Here is a 22,128-nt window from a genome sequence, read left to right as displayed (position 1 = left end):
ATGTGTGATTCACCCAGCTGCTATGTACATAATGCTAGATAACTTAAAACTGTAACAAATAATTACAGGGACTCAACAGAATGGGATAAACCTCTTTATTCCCTTTGGCATGAGTGACTTGGGAGCAAAAGGTTGCGACCTACAGGGTCAAGAATACTATGTGGAGTGTTTGAGGGTAGTAGATTTATCAGACAATCCTATTCAGGCTCTGCTTTTCCGCTGAAGCTGTCCTGATGCTCTGCAATTAGTAGACACCCATTTACCAGGGATGTTAATGCTCCTTCTGGGCTTTGTTTGTTTTGGTGTTTGTATAGAGTACTGACTGGGGCTTCTGAGTGTGGAATTCACTTGCAAGTGATTTATTTTTTATCTCTAGGATGTGTTCCAGCTGTTTTGGTTTGGTTTGAGTTTTTTTTTTTTCCCCCTGGGAAGTCATGGTTTCAGATAGCAGTCAGAGTAGCAAACTTGGAGAAGTTATAAGCAATTATCCTTAATAAATATATCTTAGGCTGAGGGAATGTAGTTTTCTTTGTGTCATGGACTTTATTTCTATTTTTATTACCCTTCTCAAAAAACAATTTCAAATATGTTACTTTTTTATGAATTAAATTAAACATTCATCAAGGATTTATAAGAACCTATTGAGTAAAGTTAGAAGTGAGGATGTCACTACATCTGTGTATTCTAGGAAACCCGTGGGATATTTTACAAAAGAATGTGCCCTTGCTTAAGCTTCTCATTCAGAAATTAAACCCCTATTGATACATGGAAACAGACTCCTATTCATATGTTCCATATGATTTGTAGCATCCTAATCCTTGCTATGAATCCTTTCCTTATTCTCAGCATCGTAGACTGAAACACATCAATTCAAAACATGGCTTCTTCACATTTTTTTTAAAACGTCAGTTCTTGGGTGAATACAGTGCTAATCATCTCTTTTCACAAGTCCTGGGGGTTTCCTAAGTCCTGTGGAAGAGTAGTTCATTTTCAGTTATTTCAAAACTCGTTTTCTGTGCATATAGTAAAATTTGAACTTTGAATCTGTACATTCATACAAGTACCTAATTTCATAAACCTTCCATTTTTTTTTTCACTTTAACTAGTGCTTATATCTTTTACCTTCAACTATCAGTGTATTTTGGGTGAAACATATAAAATAATTATGTTGTTAAAAAATGTTTTATTTCTAGTAGCCAGTGGAAAATAATGAATTTAATTAGACTTTAGCAAGTAATGGGTAGAATGAAGGACCATGCAGCTACTATGTACTGCCTGGTTTACATGCTTGCTAATAACTTGACTTTATTGTACTTGTTTTGAACTGTGGTTGCCATATGAAAGTAAAACTTTTGCTGTAGTTTCTTGCTGGATTACAAGTAAAATTCTGAAACCGTAATGATCTTTTCCACAGCTGTCTAGTTTTTTTAACTTTATTGTAAACAATTAAGATTATATAAGTCCAAGAATTAACATCTGCCATGTGAAGTTAGGAGCACTGTTCACCAAACATTGATGAGTATATTAAAGTAGTAAAAAACCACAAAGAATATGCCACTAGAACTTGGATTCCTCTCCACCTAATGACTGCAAATTAAAAATTAAGCAGCCTTGTCTAATCTGCTTTCATGGCTTTGCAGTGTCCAGAGCAGTCCATGAGTCAGCATCAGGTGCAGTTAGAAAAAAGACATGTTCTGGCTTGGGAAGAGATAGATGGAAGAATGTAATCCCCTGAGGAAAACAGTCCAAATGTCCTGGCTATTACTCTAAACTTTTTCACTGGAAAGCTGTCAGAGCTGAAGGAACATGGTGCAAACCTTTTGTCTGCTGATTTTCTTTCTTTCCTGTTAAAATGTGGAGTATTAGCAGGTCAAGCGGCCCAAAAATTTCCTTTGCGGTATTACACTCTTTCTTTACTTTGCCATATTTAGCTTGGTGCTTCTCTTGGAATTAAGGAGACGTGTAATTGGCAATCCCTGTTTATTTATTCTTACTAAACCTTTATGAAGAGAACACAGAAGCAAGACAGAAACATAAGATCTCTCCTGAGGCACTCTGTACAAGAAAACTCAAAGGAAAAGGAGAGAAGGATGGCCAGCTTAACTGGATGGGTACAGGCACAGCCCATAGTTTCATACTGAGTCCTTGGTCTACCAGTCACACTTGACATTGTTTCTTACAAAATACTGACTTTGAAAAAGGTGCCTGGCGCAGACCAGTAGAACAGTTAATTCCAGTTGGCTGCACATTTGTATCAAACACAGAAGTAGTGGCAGATGTGCTTTCTGGCCTTCCTGCATCTGTCTCACAGTTGTGTTCCACAGCCAAGCCAGTTGTGTCGCTTCTCCAGATGTGGATTTTGTCAGTGTGGATTTATTTACCTGGCTGTGCCTCTTCTTTGGGCTGATTGCTGACTAGCCCTGCTTTTCCTCATGAAGTTAAGCTCCAAAACTGACCTTTACTTTTGGATAGTAGACATAATGCAACACCTTCCATTCCCAGGCCTGCTGGGACTGCAGCCACGTGAAGGTTTGTTTGCAAAACCATTTTTATATGGCTTTATATTTTCAACAACAACAAAGTGCATTGATCTTGCTGGCTAAATGTAAAATGAGGGCAAGATCAGTTTTATTCTAGGAGGACAAATGGTTACATTTGTGACTTGAACATTAAAAGAGAATGAAAATGCCCATATGAAATAGGTGAATTCAAAGTTAAAATCAGATTTTCTAGCTCTTGTTTACTATTTTTGAGGGTTTTTTCAGCTGAAGGAACCAAGTGTTGATCATGAGCTGATCCCTTCTGGTTTTTCATTCACTGCAGTGATACTTTGTTATCAAGGACAAAGAAACCTTCAGAACAGCTTTAGAGAATCTCTACTTTCCGTTCCCTCCTTAATAAGGTTATGCCGTTGGTTTAAATTTTGGATGTGTGAGGTAATTTATGTTAAGTGTTGGCTCTATTTTTCAGTCTTTTAATGTAGAATAAAAATACTTGAATTCATGAGAGATTGTCTTGTTTTCTCCCCATTCATGTCAAACATGTGACTTATTTTTCTTTTAAGTCTTCGGTAATGGAGAGTCCATGACATCCTTAAGCAATCTATTCTTAGCCATTTTTTTGGATAAGAGTTTTACAGAGTCTGATTGAATATATCTTGATACAATTTTGGTCTATTCCTTCTCTCATCCACAAACATGAGTGAAAGGGATTATTTGCTTTATTTTGTAGCAAACTTTAGTAGCAAAGATTTATCACATACTGCTATATTTTTCTCCCCCTTGTATCCCTCTACCCTGTTCTCTTTTCTGATGCACAAGACAATTTATTTCAGCTGATAAAGCTTGATAAATAAAATAGAGCAAGACAATTCAGTGTTTTGCAAGTTGTAGCCTTTCTTTTACATTCCAGATCAGCTTTTGCTTTTTAATGCTTCACAGGTCTTATCCTGTATTTGTGTAGTTGATTGTTTCTCCATACATATAATGCACATGCAGTTGATGAATAACATCCTGGGGTTTTTTTCTGAGCCAATGTCTTCCACTTCATAAAATCATAGAATCACAAAATGGTTTGGGTTGAAAAGAGTCTTAAAGTTAATCTAGCTCCTGCCTCCCTGCAATAGGCAGGGACACTTGCCACTAAATCAGGTTGCTCAGAGCCCCATCCAACTTGAACATTGAATACTTCCAAGGCCGAGGCATCCACAGCTTCTCTGGGCAACCTGTAACAGTGTCTCATCATGCACACAGGAATTTTTTTCCTAATATTTAATCTAAACCTGCTCTCAGTTTAAATTTTCCACCTCGTGTCCTAAGACTTTTCTAAGAAGTCCCACTCTGGTTCTCTTGTTCTGGTTCTCTTTAGGTATTAGAAGGTGATATAGGGTCTCCCCAAAGTCTTCTCCTGGCTGAACAACCTCAACTCTCTCAGCCTGTTTTAGCAGTCCTTGTAGCCCTTTTCTGCTCAGTATTATCTGCAGATGTAATAGGCATGCACTTTTTTCTCTGTCACCACTCTCACTTCTGAAATTGCTGAGTAGCAGACATCCAGAATTGGTCCTTGTGGAATACCACTTGGTCTGTCCTTCCAGTTTTTCAGCAAGCCGTTGATAACTGTTCTCTCTCTACTCTTGTCTAACCACTTTTGTATTCATTTTAGCTATCTTTCATTAAATTATGTTTCTGTGTTTGTTATTGTAAGAAAATGTCACATGCTTTAGGTTCAAAGCCTGAATTAAGTCAATAGCATATGACACATATCTCTTTGCATTCCTAGTCGTGAGACCCCGTGTTACAAGGATTTTTTTTGATAAGCGTGTATTCATTGTTAGTCATGTCCTCATGATTGTCTTCCAGGTGCTTACAGGGTCTGTTTATGTACAGCCTTCCTCCTTAGGAAGCCAGCTGAATTGCAGTTTTGTCTAATTCCTCCTTTCCCAGACAGTACCATAGTTAGTGTTTAGCACTGTCTTTTCTAAAAATAACCAAACATCCCACAGTTATGGAGCTTTCTCACTATTGAGGTCACTTTGGTGGCTCACAATCAGTCTGTACCTGGCCTTCTCTAGGATTGCCAGGAAAATGTAGGTTATGCTGCATACTTTGTAGCTGACAAAAGCAGATGTGGTATATTTACAAAGTGAAATAATTGCAGGAGGTTCTACTGATCTCCTAAACGATGGCAACAGCATTTACTTCCCAGCAATTATTATTGGTTGATTATTTCCATAAATACCATGTTCTTGCTTAAATTAGTTAACTGCAGCAACTGTTCAGTGTAAAACAATTAATTTAATTTTTCTTCATATTTTGGAGGGAATCTTGTGTTTTACCTAGATGATTATATACATTCTTGGTATGGAGTTAATTTTTTCTTAAAAATTGTTTTTTCAAAAAAATCAAAATTGGAAGCAATTACAGATGTTCAGAAGCCACATTTATGTGATTATTAGAAGAAGAAAGAACATGCATTGTCCATCACAGAAATGACACGTCCTCCCTCTGACTGTGACCTGTAGGCTTGGGCTTTGTGTCAGCTCACTCCAGGTCCAATAACCAGTCTCTCAAGTTGGTTTTTTTGGATTTTTTTTTGGTGATGCAACTTTCTATTCTAAATACTGCACCTGGATATTCAGCACTAAAAATACAGTCTAATTGACCAGCACTGTAGTAATTTAAAATAAAACTGTTATGTTAGAGTAAAATGTGGTCTCTTGCTGAAGTATAAGCCAGCAAGGGAGTTACTCAGGAGTGGATTTCTGTGGTTGCACTGAAATTTGGTTTTCAAAATAGTGTTTTCTTGAGGCTGTGCGCAAACACTTTATTCACTATGTGGTTCTTCCAGAACAGATTTTACATTTTAATTTCATTTCAAGACATAGTACTTACAAGCATCAGAGGCAAATACCACAGCATTCATCTTGGAGATACGGGTCAGCGGGTAAATCTGCAAGGGACAATCATCATCACAAAGAAATAGAAGTTGAATTTCAACAAACTTTGCAACATAGTCATTTAGTTTGTGTGTAACAACCAGCTGATGTTGTCCTAATGCTTATGGCTAAATACTTGTAATAATCTTGATGATTTTGGCAGCATTCTGCATTATATGGAATTAAAAATCTTTCTGAATAATAGAGTGAAGATCTCAATTCAAGTTAATGTGTTGAAAACAACTCACTGATCTTCGCTTTTTATTCTAGCTCAGCAATGGCCTAAGCACATTCAGAATGATTGCTAATTTCTTTAAAATATTTTTTATAGCTTTTCATTTCATTATAAATTTATCCTGATGATATATGTTATTAAATGTCAGAGATAGGATTAATAAATGTAAAAATATAAATGGATTTTCTTCTTTTAATCACATTTTCCCCAAATTGAAACAAAACAAACAGCCAAACCTTTCCCTCAAATCCAATTTTGGGATCATTTGGGAAAATCAAGTGTTGTATCCATTTCTCTTGAATGCATGAATTAATCAATCAATGAGAGAGGTTTAGCTTGCTGAAATTTTGAATCATTTGCAAAGACCATTAAGTATGTTTACAAAAAAACAGTTCCAGCAAATTTAGCCTCTTATTTTTTCTTTTCTTTTTCTTTTTTTCCATTTGCAAAGAGCCATAAGAAAAAGCCAGAGGAAAATTTGGCAGTAGATAAATTTAGCACAATTCTCCTTCTAAGATAGAATCACTGCAGGTGCCACTATTATTTAATAATGAGCAAAACCCGTTGTGGGTTTAAAGATTATTTGTTTTGTAATCCTGTAACAGCGTGTCCCTTTAGTGACTGACTCATTGTTCTGACAACAATGAGATGGCATCAGTGCAGCCCTGGCTCCAGAGGTGGACGTGGCTTTGAACACGTGTCGAGGTACATTTCTCTGTGTCCTCATGCCTCTGGAGACAATTTGACTTCCCATCTTCATGTCTCCAGGGGTTTTTTCCATTTCCTATTTTTGTTCTGTGCCTGATTTGGAGAGAGTGTTTGGGTTTTGCTTTAACAGAAAGTTGCTGTATTTTGTTAAAACACTTGTAAGAAAAAGGTCAAAATTGAATAGTGGAAAAATTTCGTCACTTTGCAAAATTCAACAAATCAATTGAATTAAGCAGATAAATTCTTAACTTCATTGTTCAGTCAGCTTTTTTAATTGCTTAGAGAGCTTTATTCAGCTCTGAAGTCCTCAGCACAGGAAAGACATGTACCTGTTCATGCAGGTTCAGAGGAGGCCACAAAGATGATCAGAGGGCTGGGACACCTTTCCTGTGATGAGCTCAATTGGGGTTGTTCAGCCTGGAGAAGAGAGGGCTCCTGGGAGACCTTAGAGCACCTTCCAGTATCTAAAGGGGATTTATGGGAAAGGTGGGGACAGACTTTTTAATAGAACCTGTAGTGACGGGGCAAGAATTGATGGTTTTAAAATAAAAGGGTAGAGTTAGACTGGATATAAGAAAGAAATGTTTTATTATAAGGGTGGTGAGACACTGGCAGAAGTTTCCCAGGGAGGTGGTAGATGTCCCATCGCTGAAAACATTGAAAGCCAGCCTGAGTGGGGCTCTGAGGAACCTGATCCCAGTGGAGGCTGACCTTACCCTTGGCAGGGGTGTTGGACTAGAGGATCTTTAAAGGTACCTTCACCCCATACTGTTCTGTGGTTCTGTGTTGGCTTCTTCTATTAGCTGTGTGAGGCAGGGACTTTGATTAAGGATTTTGGAATGGAAACGTGGCCATCTGAATGATTCAGTTGTGGCTCCTGAGCCCACAGTGAAGCATTGTTGGTACAAAAAGATATGGACTATCTGCATCCAGCTAAAATAACAAAAATTTTTTGTCATTTACAAGATCTTTTAAGAGAAATTTGACCCACTGGAATTGCAGTTACTTGCACATTTCAGAAAGTGCTAACGTCTGAAGAAATGAGAGTGTTGTAAGTAGTAGGATAATTAGCATCACTAGAAATCTGATGTCAATTTGACAATAACACAGAAAACTTGATTAACAATCAGATGTGAAGTTGATTGATAGCAGCTTTGGTTTTCAACTCTGAATCCAGTATTGTAATTTAACTTCAATGTAAACAGCTTTCTTTTTAATTGCAGTGTCACATTCTTCACAGAATTGCAGTATTTTTGTTTTAAAATGTAATTCCCTGGATTTACATGAGAGCTTAATGGAACCATAGGTCACTGTTGACTACATGATTTGTCATTTCCATGCATCTTTTCTTTCCAAGTATTGGAAATGATGCATTCAACTTTGGTCAAAAAAAAATAATGTACATCCTCCTTGGTGGTTATCTCATCCTTCTCCTTGAATGTTGTCTCTATTTACTGTTTCTTTGTTCATTTACTTTTTTATAAAATATGATTTTATATTCACTGCATATAATTTTTGCAAAACCATGGCCTTTTCAAAAGATCGTTTTATTCTTCAGGCGCAACTAAAAGAAATGCCATGGATACATTTTTTAGTATTTTAGTTAAACATGCAGAAGTTAGCTATCTGATTTGGAAGCACAAGTTATGAGACTTCTGACTGAATTTTGATCCTGGTTACATTTGCACATTTAAAAGTTTGAAGAGTAATTTTTATAAACTACAACTCCTCTGATTTCAGTTGTTTTTAATGGGATTTCTGACATGTTTTCCAAAAGTTGCATGTTTTCCATGGGGTAGGAGATTAGATTTTTGGCTTATAATTGCACTTTATATTTTTTTCACAGTTCTGGCTTGAATAGGTAAGAGCTGTGTGTAAAAATAGAAAGAAAATATATGTTTAATCTCTAAAAGCAGAAATTCAGACAAGAGATAATCTGGGTATGAATATTTTTTTCCTATAAATTTACTTCTGGATTTCCTCAGTGCAATTTTTCTTAAGAAAGAGAAATGCGCTTTTGAGAATAACGTTTGAAGGACAGTTGGGGGGAAATGTGTAAGAGCAGCTCAACTTGTAGGAAGAAATGGCAAAAGAGAAGATAGAAAAGGAAGAAGAGAAATAAATACAGAAGGCATCTCAGAAAAATGGCACCTGTTGCTGTTGACTTTTAACACTGGGGAGAGGATGAGGAATGAAGTATTTAACATCATGGAGTCCAGCTGAAAAACAGAAGGAGGGAGATACAGTAACCTCTCTAAGCAACTTAAAACAGAAAATGGATTATCCTCTAGAGATCAGCATAGGTTACAAAATACCATAGATAGCCTTTAATTCCTAAAAGCAAGGGATTTAATAGCAAGAGGTATAGCTGGCACGTTCAGACACAGTTGCATTTCATCAGGATGATCTTCACTTCTCCATAAAGAAGACACCGTAACATGGAAACGTGGTCCCCCTGACCAGGCAGAGGTGCTGCAGTAAAATGCTAACACATGTCCTGTGCTTGAAGTATTTCCTTCCCACGTGGCCATAATGAGAGCTCTGCATGTAGGAGTTTCTAATTTACTCTTACCCTAAAGGATACCGTAAGCACTGTGGGGATGTTGTTAAACATGGCATGTTGTTAGTACTGTGAGCTGCTTTCTGCTTACCAGTTCCGTGGGTGACAAGTGATGTTCCTTCGGAAGGTTTCTTGTGCACTGTATATTTAGAGGAAATCTTGAGAAGAGCTATGACAAGACATACTAATAAAAAACCCCAAAACAGACGTACTAATAAAAACCCCCAAAATATAATTGCTGGCATCCAGGCTTGCAGTTCAGTGTGGGAATTTCTTCCCACAGGATGGAGGGAGAGTTAACTCATGTATAGCACCTCTATACATATACAAACATAATTACAGTTAGTTCATGTCTTGTTGGAAGTATAGTTTGTATCAAGCCTTGGCTCTATTCCACTTTTGCTGTTTTCTTTATGAAAAAATAAATGTGTGTGGCCGTAAGTTAAATTTATCTTATAAATATGCACGATTAAAATCAACCCTATTTGCTCATGTGCCAGAATAGTCCCAGCAGGGGAATTTTGAGAATCCAAATTTATTGCTTTGGCTCCTTGATTCTTCTGCTCCTTTGGCTCCAACCAAACACAAGCTCTGGCCAAACAAAAGCTGGAATGGAGTAGAGCATTTCTGCTGTGTGATCAGGTCCATGGTGCCAGCAGGGACAGCTGGCAAAGTTACTGCCACTCTTGGCTTTGTACCAGGGACAGTCCCCATCTGATGGGAGAATGTAGCCAAATTATGCACCATTTGAATTACTGCTTGCTGGGCAGGAAACAGTGTTGCCCTCCTGCAGAATGGGATTTGGTCCCTGGGACATTCAGGGTGGTGGGAAACATAGAGCAGTAGAATGTTTTGTTTAGAAGGAACCTTAATGATTGTCATGGGCCAGGACACCTTCCTCTAGATGGGATTGTTCAAAGACCCGTCCAAGCTGGCCTTGAACACTGCCAGGGATGGGGCATCCACAGTTTTTCTGGGCAACCTGTGCCTCATCACCCTCAGAGTGAAGAGTTTCTTCCTAATACCTAATCTAAACATGCCCCCTCAGTTTAAAGCCTGTCCTCCTTGTCCTATCACTAGATGCCCTGGCAGAAGGGTAGGTGAGCTACAGCGAGTCCCTCTGATGCCATACAACTCTGCAAGTTCAATAGTACCCTAAAAAAACCCCTTACAATTCACTATTTAGATTTTTCCCCTCTCAGGGTGTCTGCAGTGCTGGGCACATATGATGTATTGTGCTAGGCTCATTTGAAGCTTGAGTAGTTCGTGGGGGTCAACAGCAGAGTGCAGGCTTTTTCACCCCTTGAGCAATGAAGCATTGAGTAAAAGTTATTATAACCAATTAGTGGTGGCATTATTATTACCAATTAGTGGCTGCATGAAGCAAATCATTACTCTAAGTTCAGTTATTAGCAGCCAGGTGTTTGTGAAACGTGCTATGTGCAGCCAGTGTTGTACCTCAGCAGTCCCTGTTGAGGCCAGTCACTGAATTTGTGATGTCTCTGCAAGGGGGTTGTCACAATCTCCCCCCAAAAAATGTGTGCTTGAGGTCAGTGTGTAGGGCTTTTTTGGTTGCTGCCAGGGTTGTGTACCTAGTCAGTGAATACAAAAGGTCATTTCAATCTCTAGACCAGCATTCTGAAACCTTAAATATAGTGAATTCATTATCCATGATGTAAAACAAAAAATTAGAATTACAGCTTTGTTGTTGGTTGCCTCTTCATTCGTAAGAGCAAAATGGCCATGCCAGAGAAGGGGAGTTACAGTACAAATTACTCTTGACTGCAAGTATTGTTTCTCTCAGACTCCTGTTTATAAAACTCTTAATAAACAATTTTCCCACACACCCATTAGTTTTGCAGAATGGTTTTACAGGAGACAATTTAGACAGCAAGCAACACTAATTATATTTTATTTAAATGCTTAATTGCACTTTTTACTTTTTTAAAATTAAATAGGAAGTTAAGGAGGAAAAAATTCTAATTGTGTCTTTAGTGTCACTTCCTTACTGAACTACATATTTAACTTTGATGTAGTTTTCAGGGAGATTCATAGCTGTAGATCCAAATAAACAAAACAGCGACAAAAAAAAAAAAAAAAGAAAAGTAAGCATAGCTAATAAATTCCAATACACTAAATACTTTCTGAATTGAATTGACTTTTTTGTGTAATTAGAATAGGCATTAGAAATATTTTTTGTTTCTTGGAGGAAGAAATTAGGGAGTTGGAGTGCTGTTTTTTCTTTTGGTGGTTCAGATGTCTTCTGATTTACAATATTAATGAAGAAAGGATTTGACATTTTCTTTGAGGTCAGTTTAAAGGAAATGAGTTGTAGGATAGCATCCATCAGGGTGCTTCAAGCACAGCTGGGCAGGGACATCTGGTGGTGCAGTAAAGGAATCATTGAAGACTTGCAACTGGAAGTGAGTTACATTGGAATAATTAAGGAGAAAACATAATTATGACCATACTGTGATTACTTTTCTGTTCTGATATTATTCTAGAAACACTTATGTGCATGTTTAGATTGCAGTCTGTGTATGGTTTTAATTTACTGGAAAAGTAGAAACTAAAGCCCTATTCATGAGCTAGCAGCTTGCAGGCATAATGTGTTGGACACCCTTCACTCAAAGGGCATTTAACTTACAGACAGCTGCAGGTTTAAAATCGAACTTAGGAAACTGGACTGTGGTACTGTGGATGAAGTGGGGTATATATTAAACCTGGGCATTTGGACTCTGGACTTCTGCCAGTGATTCACTGTATTCTCTGGGCTAAGCTGATTTTTTCAGTCCATCATTTAGTTTTCAACCCATCTTTGAGCCCATCATTCTGTAAAAGTGCTGTAATAGTGTTTCAGCTTCTGAATTGTATGTATGTGTAAAGAATCACAATTAAAATTACTACATGTCTTTGGTTTCAAAGTTCTATGTTAGTTGAAGATACAATGAGCAATTTTATTTTTATGTATTTGCCTTGAACCCCTCTACATCATAAATATGTGACCAGTATTTTAACTGCAGTCATCTTAAAAGACAAACTCTTTGCAATGATTTTTTTTGGTGCTGTGTGTAACTGTGTTCATGCTGACAAAACCAAGTCCTTGGAATCATATGTATTGAAGGTCGTAACCTTGGAAAGAATTTGGAAAGGAGTGTTTAGTGCTGTGATGTCTTACCAGCTCTGCACCAGGCACTCCCCTGCCAGGACAAAGCAGGACTTTCTTCATTTGTGAACATCTTTGATTTGATGTTTTTCCTGCTGTTTGGGCGTATCCAACCATTGGTAGTACATGTTGGCCCATGCATGGAATCTTCTGGGAGATGGTGTCACCTGCTCTTGAAGGGTGTGTGGGCACTTCCAGGGATAATGTGGTCTCTGCAGGTGGAAGGCAAAGGGTTGTCATCAGCTGCTTCTTTTCACAAAGCTTTTTTAACTGCTCTCCTGCCTTCCCTTAGAGTAGGTATGCTCTTGAAATGGTGGTGCTACTAAGTTACTAGTTTGTGCTTTGTGTTCTGTGTCAGGAATGCATTTTTTACCATCATGTATTCCACATACAATTCTACAAAAAGAAAAGGAGAGAAAACACAAATATCTCCTCTCTCCTATGCTATCAACTTGGTTTTTCAGGAGAAATCAGTAGCAGCTGCAAGCTACAGCTCCTTTCATTGTATCTTGGACAGAAAAAAAAGTCAATAACCAAAATCTTCCACAGCCAAATATGGGCTCCTTGCTGTGGTCGTTCTTCAAAAAAGGAACCCTGTAGTTGGTAAGAACAGATATATATTATATATATATACATACTATCAAGCTCAGAATCACAGCAACCACTGACTGTATAATTTAAAAACTGGGACTTTCAGATTAAGAGTCTTCTTAAAGTAAGAAGCTGTAGAGATCAGCACTTTGCAAAGTACAACAGTTTATCTCAAAGTCAGAGAAATTCCCTGCAGCTTTTCACAAGAAGGGTGGGTGTTTTCGTTGAGATCCAACCCTCCTTTCTCTCCTTGCAGTAAAACATCTGTTTTGTTCAACTCATCATGACTACTTTTCCATAAAGCAACAGTTCTTTGTCATCTTGCATTGTTGCCCTTGTTGTTCTGCTACCATCCTTCAAAAATTTCTCCACTCTTGGTTTGGATAAAAAAGAGAAGCACTGTCATTTGATGCTGTGTCCTTTGTTTCAGAGATGTCCCAAGGCTGTGGTGACAACTGGGAATCAAGGATAACCACAGAGTTGTTGCAAACGTGCTGTTTTTTGTTAATGAAAAGCTGGTGTTCCTCCACAGCCCTTCTTTGCCATATGTAATCTGTAACACTTTATATTGCCAGTAGCCCATTATAGAGAAATCTTTTGGTTTTGTCTTTCAGGTGCAAAGATGGCTTGAAAGGATTTACATACTCTGCACTAAAGTAAGTAAAGTTTTTACATCTTCTTTACCCTTGGCTAGACTGGCAAGACTGCCAAGGTACAGTGTAACTTGGATTCAAGTGCATGATTTTAGGAAACATTTTGCCTCCTTTGCCATTGATACACAGTAATTCTACATCTAAGATGAGCCAATATATTGACAATATCAGCTTCTGGGTGAAGAAAAGAAGGCTGAAGATGAGGCCAAGTGAAACAAAGTTGGTGATTTAAGTGGGAGCAAAAACATTTTGAAGATTCTGCAAAATTGATATTTTCTAAAAATATTGTAGTAATTATCAACCTTTATGTAACCCCATTTTGCTGGAGAGAATTGAGATGTTTCAAGTGCTTTTTTATATTCCTACTTAGTGCTCTTCCTTTGTGTGAGAGGCAGACTTCCCAGTTAATGTTTTTGGTTTTAATTTTAAAATATTCCCAGCATCAATTGTATCCTCTAGCTGAAGCATGTCTTTAAATATATGTCAGTGGATTGATCTTCTCTAAAGAAGTATGAGGTTTGGCAGCAGTATAAGATGGGTTTTTACAGACCTGGGAGTAACTTCATTCTGATCTAAGACTGAGAGGCTTATACAGGACTTCATGTATTTCTTCGAGTTATGTAATTGCTTTGGTCTGTTTTGCTTTTTTCTTTCAGGTTCATTGTAGGGAAAGAAGAAATCCCCACCCATTCTTTTTCACCTGAAGCAGCATTTTCAAAAACAGATAGAAAAATCAAGCATAGTGAAAAAGTATCACAGCCAATGAACATACTGGCACTAACAAAAAAGCTCATGGACAAAGTGTGAGTAAAAAAACCCAAAAGAAAAAAAAATTGAATCATTGTTATATAGAGTGCTTTAATTTCTGTTATGTTGTATTTGACAATGTTTTGTAATGCTTCTGCTTTACATTTCTGCGTTTTTTATTTCATTTTTACTAGGTAGCTAATAGTGGCAGATGACGAACTCTGGTGAAAGCAAAACTTGAAGAACTGTATGACCTTGCAAAATGCAGTTGTCTAACAAGGGAGAACAAATTCAGCCCATGATGAGTGCAGGATGGTGTTGCTTTTTCTGCAGTTTTCAGCAAAATCAGTTCATGGCATAGTTCTGCTGAAACGAGTGGTACTATGAAGGAGAAAAATTACACAGCAGCAGATCTTACTTATGTCACCATAAGTGACTGTAACATAGTCTTTTGGGGGACCTACATCCCTGTTTTGCATAAAGGAGAACTACCTAAAAGAGAACTACCTAAAACAACCCAGCACATGGGCTGTCTCTGCTGTCTGGAGATAGGAAATTGCAAAGCAAAGAGTCTAAAACTGTTTTACACGAGGTCAGATCTAGACATGTGAAGTTAGGCAAGGTGGGTATCCCCCTATCTACAGGATCCAATTCACTGTCTTTTATGAGCTTAAAGAAGGGAGAGCAGTGAGCTTTTCAGTCTGATATGTTCAGACTGAACATATGACTTACTTCTGCTATGACTGATTGCTCTGCTTTAGGCACACTGGATACCACAGGGAGTCATTCATTTACAGGGAAGATGGAGTAAAAAATGGGTTAGGGGTACATTCACATGACACCTATGAATCTTCACTTCTGCTGACCTCTTCCAGAGCAGTTTTATGACCAAATCTCTGCCTGCTCTCATGCAGGAGGGAGTCCTCCACGTGCATTGTGTACTCAAAGTAGTGGCTTATTTTACTTGCTCAGATGATGAACAAACATGAATTGATCCCCATCACATGGTGACTTCCTATGATTTGCTGTGGGTTTTAGTTGAAAAAGATGAGGGAAGTCATCAGTGGTTTTTCAGGCATGACTGTATTAGACAGCAAAAGTCCTACAAGGAAAAGACACCTCCAGCCATAATCAAATGCTTTTACCTGAATTGCTTATGCCTGTTTTGTCTTAAATACCCGTGACTCAGTTTGCTAGAATAGTTCATTGCTCTTCTGTTGTTGGTTAAATACAAGGATTGAAGATGGAGAAGAACAATGTTTTAGGGTTTTAAAACTCCCAACTCAGACATTCAGCAAACTTTCAATATGGAGTTTTTATGCTCCCACTGGTTTCTCCTCCATATGGTTCTTTTCAATATAATTGAGTCTAAATGCCTGTAACCTGAGCACATTCTCATTACAATTTTGCTACATAAACTGACCTCACAGATGATTTATGGCCATTAGACTTTATAGTACATGATTCAAAACTTCCAAGATATTTGACATAGTATATAAGTTGTGTAATTTATTTTACAATAAATCTTAAATACTTGGATATAGCAAAATATAATGTTCAGACCCAGTATGAATTACTTATTTTAATTCTACATAATGCAGGGCTAGAAACTGTACAATCCACACATCCCACCAGCCCAAGCCAGTCTGTTTTAAACACTCAAGGTCAAATTCTCAATCCAAAGGAAGAGCTACATAAAAATCTACACTGCAGAAGAAATAGCCCAAAAGTGAGAGACTTGTAATTGAGAGAAGTCTCACAGGGTGTGCATTAGTATGATCTGTATTGCCTTTCAGTGACCCTTACAGTGGTGTGAAAGATGAAAGGGCACAGGCAACAGATGCTTGCTCAAATATCCTTCCAGAACCATGGAGCAGAGACAAACCAGGAGAGGTCACATCATTTCTCCTTGTTGACCATGGTAGAAAATTTGTTCTTTAATTTAGCATTTTATGTGTAGCATGGCTAGAGGTTGGATCCAAATAAGTGTGCAGACACATTTTCTTGGTGTACAACTAAAGTATTGTTAGTTTTTATTGTCCTTTTATGGCATCATAAAAGTTCACAGTGCCCTTCAGTGGATAATGGGGAGAATGAGTGCTGGGCAAATAGCACTTTATGTATTTTTAGGCAAGAAAAATTTATGAAGTCTCCTGTTGCTGAAAACAGCTACGAGTTAATACGTGTTTCATTATGCTTTTTGCAGGTGCAAACATGGCCCAAGGCATAGATGCTGTAAACACTATGGAGATAATTGCATCTCATACTGTATTAAAGTAAGTGCAGAAAATGTTGGATTGACAAACTCTGGCAAAGAAGGGGTAAAAGTCAGGAAAAGCATATGCTTAGGAAGTGAGCAATGAGCCTGTTACTCATTCTTTTCTATTGAAAATGTGACAAGCCAGAAAACAGATTTTCTCAATTTAGGACGGGGCGGTGGTGGGGTTAAAGTTCTCTGGTCTTTCAGATTAGCTGTAGTGAATGAGTAACATAAAATGTGTGGGAAAAAACAGCCTAGCAAGCAAGGAACTTGTTTAACTATGTGATGCACTTCACGGCTGAGCCCACTTGTGAGTGCCCCTAAATAAAGCACCTGGAATGTGCTGCTGTGGCAGGCAGCCCCGGTCCCCGTGCAGCTGCACGGCTCTGGAACGTCGCTGCTGGGCACCGGGTGCACCCCTCCAGTCGTTTATTTTAAGGGCTTGGGGTAATGAGAGATTGGTCACAGTTGCTACGCCCAGGAAGGGCTGTTTATCTCTGGTGATAGAATTCATCCAACATTATTAATGTGATCAGTGCATTTTTTTCAGAGAATTGCTGTGCAGAAATTTGTATTAGCTGGCATTGGGTTGGCACAGGTGGTACCACCTGCTATGCCTGTTTTGGGAGTTGGTAAGGCTCCAGAAGATCCCAATCCCTTAACAGTTGACCTGGTTTTATATATGGAGCAGCAAAAATGTGTTTGAGTATCTTCAGATGCTTTTAATGCATATTACTTTAAAAAATAACTTTTTAAAATGTTAAAGGAATCTGAGGATGGGGAGGAAGGTGGATGTTCAGGAATACACATCCTTTTCACTTATTGATTGAGCATAATTTTGTTTTGTTTTATATATCCTTAAATGGAATGAGGGATGGAAAAAGCCTAACTGATAATAAAGCTGAGTAAAGACTTGACCTGACAAAAAGTAAATTTTAAAAATAAATTTTTATAAGGCTGTTCTCTCTTTAGACAAGACAGTTGTGCATTTGAAATATATTTCATTTTTGGACTTGTCCTCTTTAGGATTTTGGTGTAAATTATTCTTGACTACAATAACCTAGTGAGGAAGTTACTGCTCAAGTGGCAGTCAGATCCTCTAATTTTCTGACTTTTTTGTGACTTTTTACTTAAATTAAAACATGAGTGGAAAAAAAATATGTATTTATATTTTTAAAGATCCAAAATTCTCAAAGTTCAGTTCTGTGACTGTTCCTGGAGTTGATCAGTAACAACTGTCAGCTGACAAGATTTGAGCATGTTTTTACAATTCCTTTTCTGTAATGGAGCTGTCAAACCTGATAATGATGTGATAAGCTGCTTATTGCCAAAACTTCCCCTCAGTTTTCCCTTACCCTTGAACAAGTTTTCTTTCCATTAATACATCTGTGCTTTAACTGCCATTTGCATGCTCTTCTTCTCCTGCTTCACATTTAAATGCACATTAGCTCATTGACAGCCTCATGGCTTTTACATGATGTAACATTCAGTAGTGCCATATCACCTGAGTTCATTGACTTCCCTTCAAACTTTAAATACTTGAAATGCTTTGTTCTTGTAAGTGTCTGAAAAGAGCTGTGACAGAAGCAGTGGAACAATATTTTTCCTCTCTAGGATTTTGCTTGTTGACAGTGAGGAGCCATTAGCCACAGTAGAAGTCCAGTTGTCTGTTTCTTCTGCTGGTGCTGCAGACAGGACCAGATAACTCTCCAAATTCACTGGTGACTAAGGTGGCCTCAAAGAAGGTTGTAGGATCATACAATGGTTTGAGTTGGAAGGGACCTTAAAGCATTCCAGCCCCCCCGCTATGGGCAAGGACACCTTCCACTACACCAGGTTACTCAAAGCCCCTTCCAACCTGACCTTAAGCAGTTCCAGGAATGGGATATCCATGACTTCTATGAGATTATTTTCTATGATTATAGTCTCAAAGTTCTGTCTCTTGAAGGAACATGGGGTACTATATACCCAGAATAAACATTGAATATCTTAATTAATTGATTTTAACTATCTTAACTAATTCCTCATATATTGCAACAGGTTGACTGAATTTATGGTATGTTTCTGAACTCTGTTTATATGCACATGTACTTTTCTGAATTTGAGTTGTAGCAAGTATCTTGAATGTATTAAGAAATTTGTTTCTCAAAAGCAGAAAGGTTTATTCAACAAATTCTGGAGATATGTCATTACCCTGTGCTACTAATTCTGGCTGATCTGACCTCCAACTCAAAATCTCTATGGAGAAATGGCTCTTAGAGTTTTCTTTGCTCACTTGTGTTTATTACAGTGCCCTGCATATGCTCTGCTATGTACTACATCCATTCTTATTGGATGTCTTTTTATGGAAGATAAAGGTTCCAATACTGTACATGGATTATAAGATATAATGCTTCCTGTGACTGTGAAAAAACACCTGAAGGTGTGATATGATTCTACCTGGTTGTAGTAATGAGCTAAATAGAGAGATTTTGCACAATACTTGGTATTTCATGGGCATCAACACTAAACCTCAGTCCTGTGGTTCAGTGCTTCTAATTTGGCTACTAATAGGAATAAAATCAGGGATGTGTTTGAGTGTTTAACCAGTTGTAATTTAAATGTTTCTTCACCCCAATGAAGTCACCTTTGCTTAAAAACATTAAACACACCATTCTGTTGTTTCTTGTTTTGGGCTTTGTTCCTCACAAAGGTTTAGGACATTTTCTTATTTTTTTATAATGGCATGAAGGAATGGAATTTTTTCAATCAAAAAATGCTGTTGTATCATTGGATGATTTTATTATTTTCTTCCACTTGGTTCTCATAAACGACTTCTTGAGTAGCAGGAAGAGTAATTGCTTCAGGAAGAGTTTATTACTGGATGTTTAACCACAATAAAATTTTATGATCTTTATGATGCATTATAAAGTTCTTTAGGAGGCAAAAATGGTTTGAGTTTCTGAGTCTGAAAGGTTGCTCAGTCAAACCCTCTGCCAGATTTCCTTGTCACTGGAATTGTGTCCCTGTAATTGAATAAAGTGCCTGCCTTATTTGCAGGTGATTGCAGAAATAGTTTTCACGTAACGAATCTTCCAGACAAAAACTAGGTAAAATTTATTCAGAATTATTTTAAAAGGTTCACCTTAAAGGTTAAGAATAATGGTAGGAAGTTTGGAGGAAGTTAGAAGAAACTGGGGAGAATAATTTGGAAAAAAAATTGAGTGTGGTTTTGTGTCATGTTAAAAACAAAACCAGATCCCTATCCAAGGTGGAATAGTAAGTAAATTCTTTGGAACCCATTTTATCCCTTCTCAGTAGCTCTGCATATGAAGTCCCTTCCAGTTTCTCCCTTTCTCTTGCTGGAGGCATCCTACAGCCTCATGTTTGGCTGAGGAAAAGTCCGTGAGCATGTGGCCAGCCACCAGGGTTAACTTCTAATTCTCACACTTTCTGAAATTTATTTTTCGTGGACTTTTTCCTCCTCACTGTTTTCTTGAGACATTTGAGTATAGAAGTGTTCATTTTTTTCCACTGCATTGCTTTCCTCTATAAACCCATTTGTGGTTAAAAGCTGGTCAGTAACCTAGAAATGAAGTCATCAGGATTATTTCAAATGACAGAATTTTGGAATAGAATAGAAGGCTTTTTCTTGAGACCTTTCAGAAATTCACAGAAATTAAAGAAGAGTCAATTGTCTGTGATTTTACTGCATTTGCTGTTTTACAGGGTAACTGGGAAAAAGAAAACTCTTGAGTTAGAAGGTGTGGGTAGAATACATTTATGTGTTTTACATATTACCTTCAGATTGGGTTTTAAACTATTTGATGTCAAAAATAAAACCTTCTGTAGAAGCTTTGGCTTTTTCTTTTCCAGAATTTGTGGTTTCTTACCACAAGATCTCTATTTCTTTTCTCTAGGGCTTCATTAGGATGTTTAGCATTGGTTACCTGATCCAGTGTTGCCTTCGGATTCCTTCCACCTTCCGGCATCTGCTTACGCAGCCATCACGGCTACTTTCCCTCTTCTACAACAAGGAAAATTTCCAGCTTGGAGCTTTTCTGGGATCTTTTGTCAGTATATACAAAGTAAGTTTATAGCATACAGAAATTACAAATGCACTGGTTTTTATTTCACTTTTCAGAATATCGCGAAGAGCTAAAAACTCAAGCTGTTTAATGGTACTGGTGCTGTTTCCTACAGCATGTTACTGACAAACTTTATACTATTGTAGTAATCAAATTGTAAATAGAAAGCTGTTCTTCCATTCTGTGTGTTTTTTCTGTAATTGCTAAATAAACCTGATGGATTTTGCAGCTTTATTTCAAGATCAGGAGATAGAGAGTACTTCAGAGAAAGTGAATTCATATTTCAGAGGGATTTGCTTCTACACAAAAGCATTTTCATGCAGGCACAAGTAGTGACTGCAGTAGTGTCTGTGTTGCCAGAGAGAAGCCATGTGCAGATTTTGTTGGATCACATATCTGAAATTCTTACTTGACAGTGAATAGCAGGAGACTGGAGAACATACAGCATGTAGCTGAGGAGATATTGCACTTACTGCTTGGAAGTGTATCCTTTCTACCCCATTATAAGATGACAGATTGTGAACTGATCTGCATTCATACAGCATTGTTGGAATGAATCAAATTATGTTTATTTATGCCAAAAGAGAATGTGGCAAAGCACCTGCCCTAATGCAGAATAGCACTTCAGCACAGTGCAGTGCTGAAGTGTCTTTTGCACTTTTGTTTTCTTCATCACATGGCATTTTTCACCTGCCACTTTATTTGTTCTTCAAATTCAAGATCATGCTGTATTATTTCAGGTTAAATGTTATTTACCTAAAAATAAAAAAAGAGGTCTTAAATGTAAGCAAAACAGCACTTCACTTGATTGGTAATTAAATCGAGACAATAATTTGTAGGTTACAGAGTCTAAATTTTTTGATAGCAAAGTGCAAATGAGCTGTTCAGAGTTTACTTGAAAATTAATTTTTTTCTTAAACTTTAAGAAAAAAGCCTTTAGAGAAGAAAAGAAATTAAATTGCAAAAGCTAAAATGATTTTGATGTGTTTAAAAGCTTCAATTGAGAAGTGCAATTCAGCCCAGTGGATACTCATAAAATGAGGGTGACATATTCTGACCTTTATTTACTATTTTTAAAGTATGTACTCAGCACTGGTGAGGCCACACCTTGTGTCCTGTGTTCATTTCTGGGCCCCTCAGTACAAGAAGGACATTGAGGGGCTGGAGCATGTCCAGAGAAGGGAAATGGAGATGGGAAAGGGTCTGGAGCACAAGTCTGGTGAGGCACAGCTGAGGGAGCTGGGGGTTCAGCCTGGAGAAAAGGAGGATCAGGGGTGACCTTATCACTCTCTACAACTGCCTGGAAGGAGGCTGCAGCCAGGTGTAGGTCAGTCTCTTCTCCCAAGTAGCAAGCGACAGGACAAGAGGAATTGGCCTCAAGTTGACCAGGGAAGGTTTAGATTTGATAGTAGGAAATCTTCACTTAAAGGGTTGTCAGGCACTGCAACAGGATGTCCAAGGAAGTGGTGAAATTGCCATCTCTGGAAGTGTTCAGAAGGTGTGTGGATTTGGCACTTGGGGATGTGGATTAGTGGTGGCTTGGTGGACACTAGGTTAACAGTTGGAATTGATCTTAAATGCCCTTTCCGGGCTAAATGATCCTCAAATTCTATGATCTACTATATGTTATTGTTTGCATTTCATAACTTACACATATTAGGGTTGCATTTTATTTTTCTTTCAGTCTAAATAGGCAAGTAGGGCAGC

General features: G+C 37.8%; 1 protein-coding gene across 1 annotated transcript in view; it reads left to right on the top strand.

The window, feature by feature from the left end:
* TMEM135 (transmembrane protein 135) overlaps positions 1–22,128 on the top strand; it is a 155,800-nt gene that overhangs the window by 124,749 nt on the left and 8,923 nt on the right. Inside the window, exons 7-10 of the mRNA XM_058018907.1 lie at positions 13,309–13,350; positions 14,004–14,150; positions 16,301–16,370; positions 20,254–20,421. Coding sequence (XP_057874890.1) covers positions 13,309–13,350; positions 14,004–14,150; positions 16,301–16,370; positions 20,254–20,421 — 427 coding nt within the window. The remainder of the gene's footprint in view (positions 1–13,308; positions 13,351–14,003; positions 14,151–16,300; positions 16,371–20,253; positions 20,422–22,128) is intronic.

The sequence above is a fragment of the Melospiza georgiana genome, chromosome 2 (genome assembly GCF_028018845.1).
Source record: "Melospiza georgiana isolate bMelGeo1 chromosome 2, bMelGeo1.pri, whole genome shotgun sequence".
NCBI lineage: Eukaryota > Metazoa > Chordata > Aves > Passeriformes > Passerellidae > Melospiza > Melospiza georgiana.
Note: the sequence above shows the minus strand (reverse complement) of the source record. Positions and strands in the feature narration are given on the sequence as shown.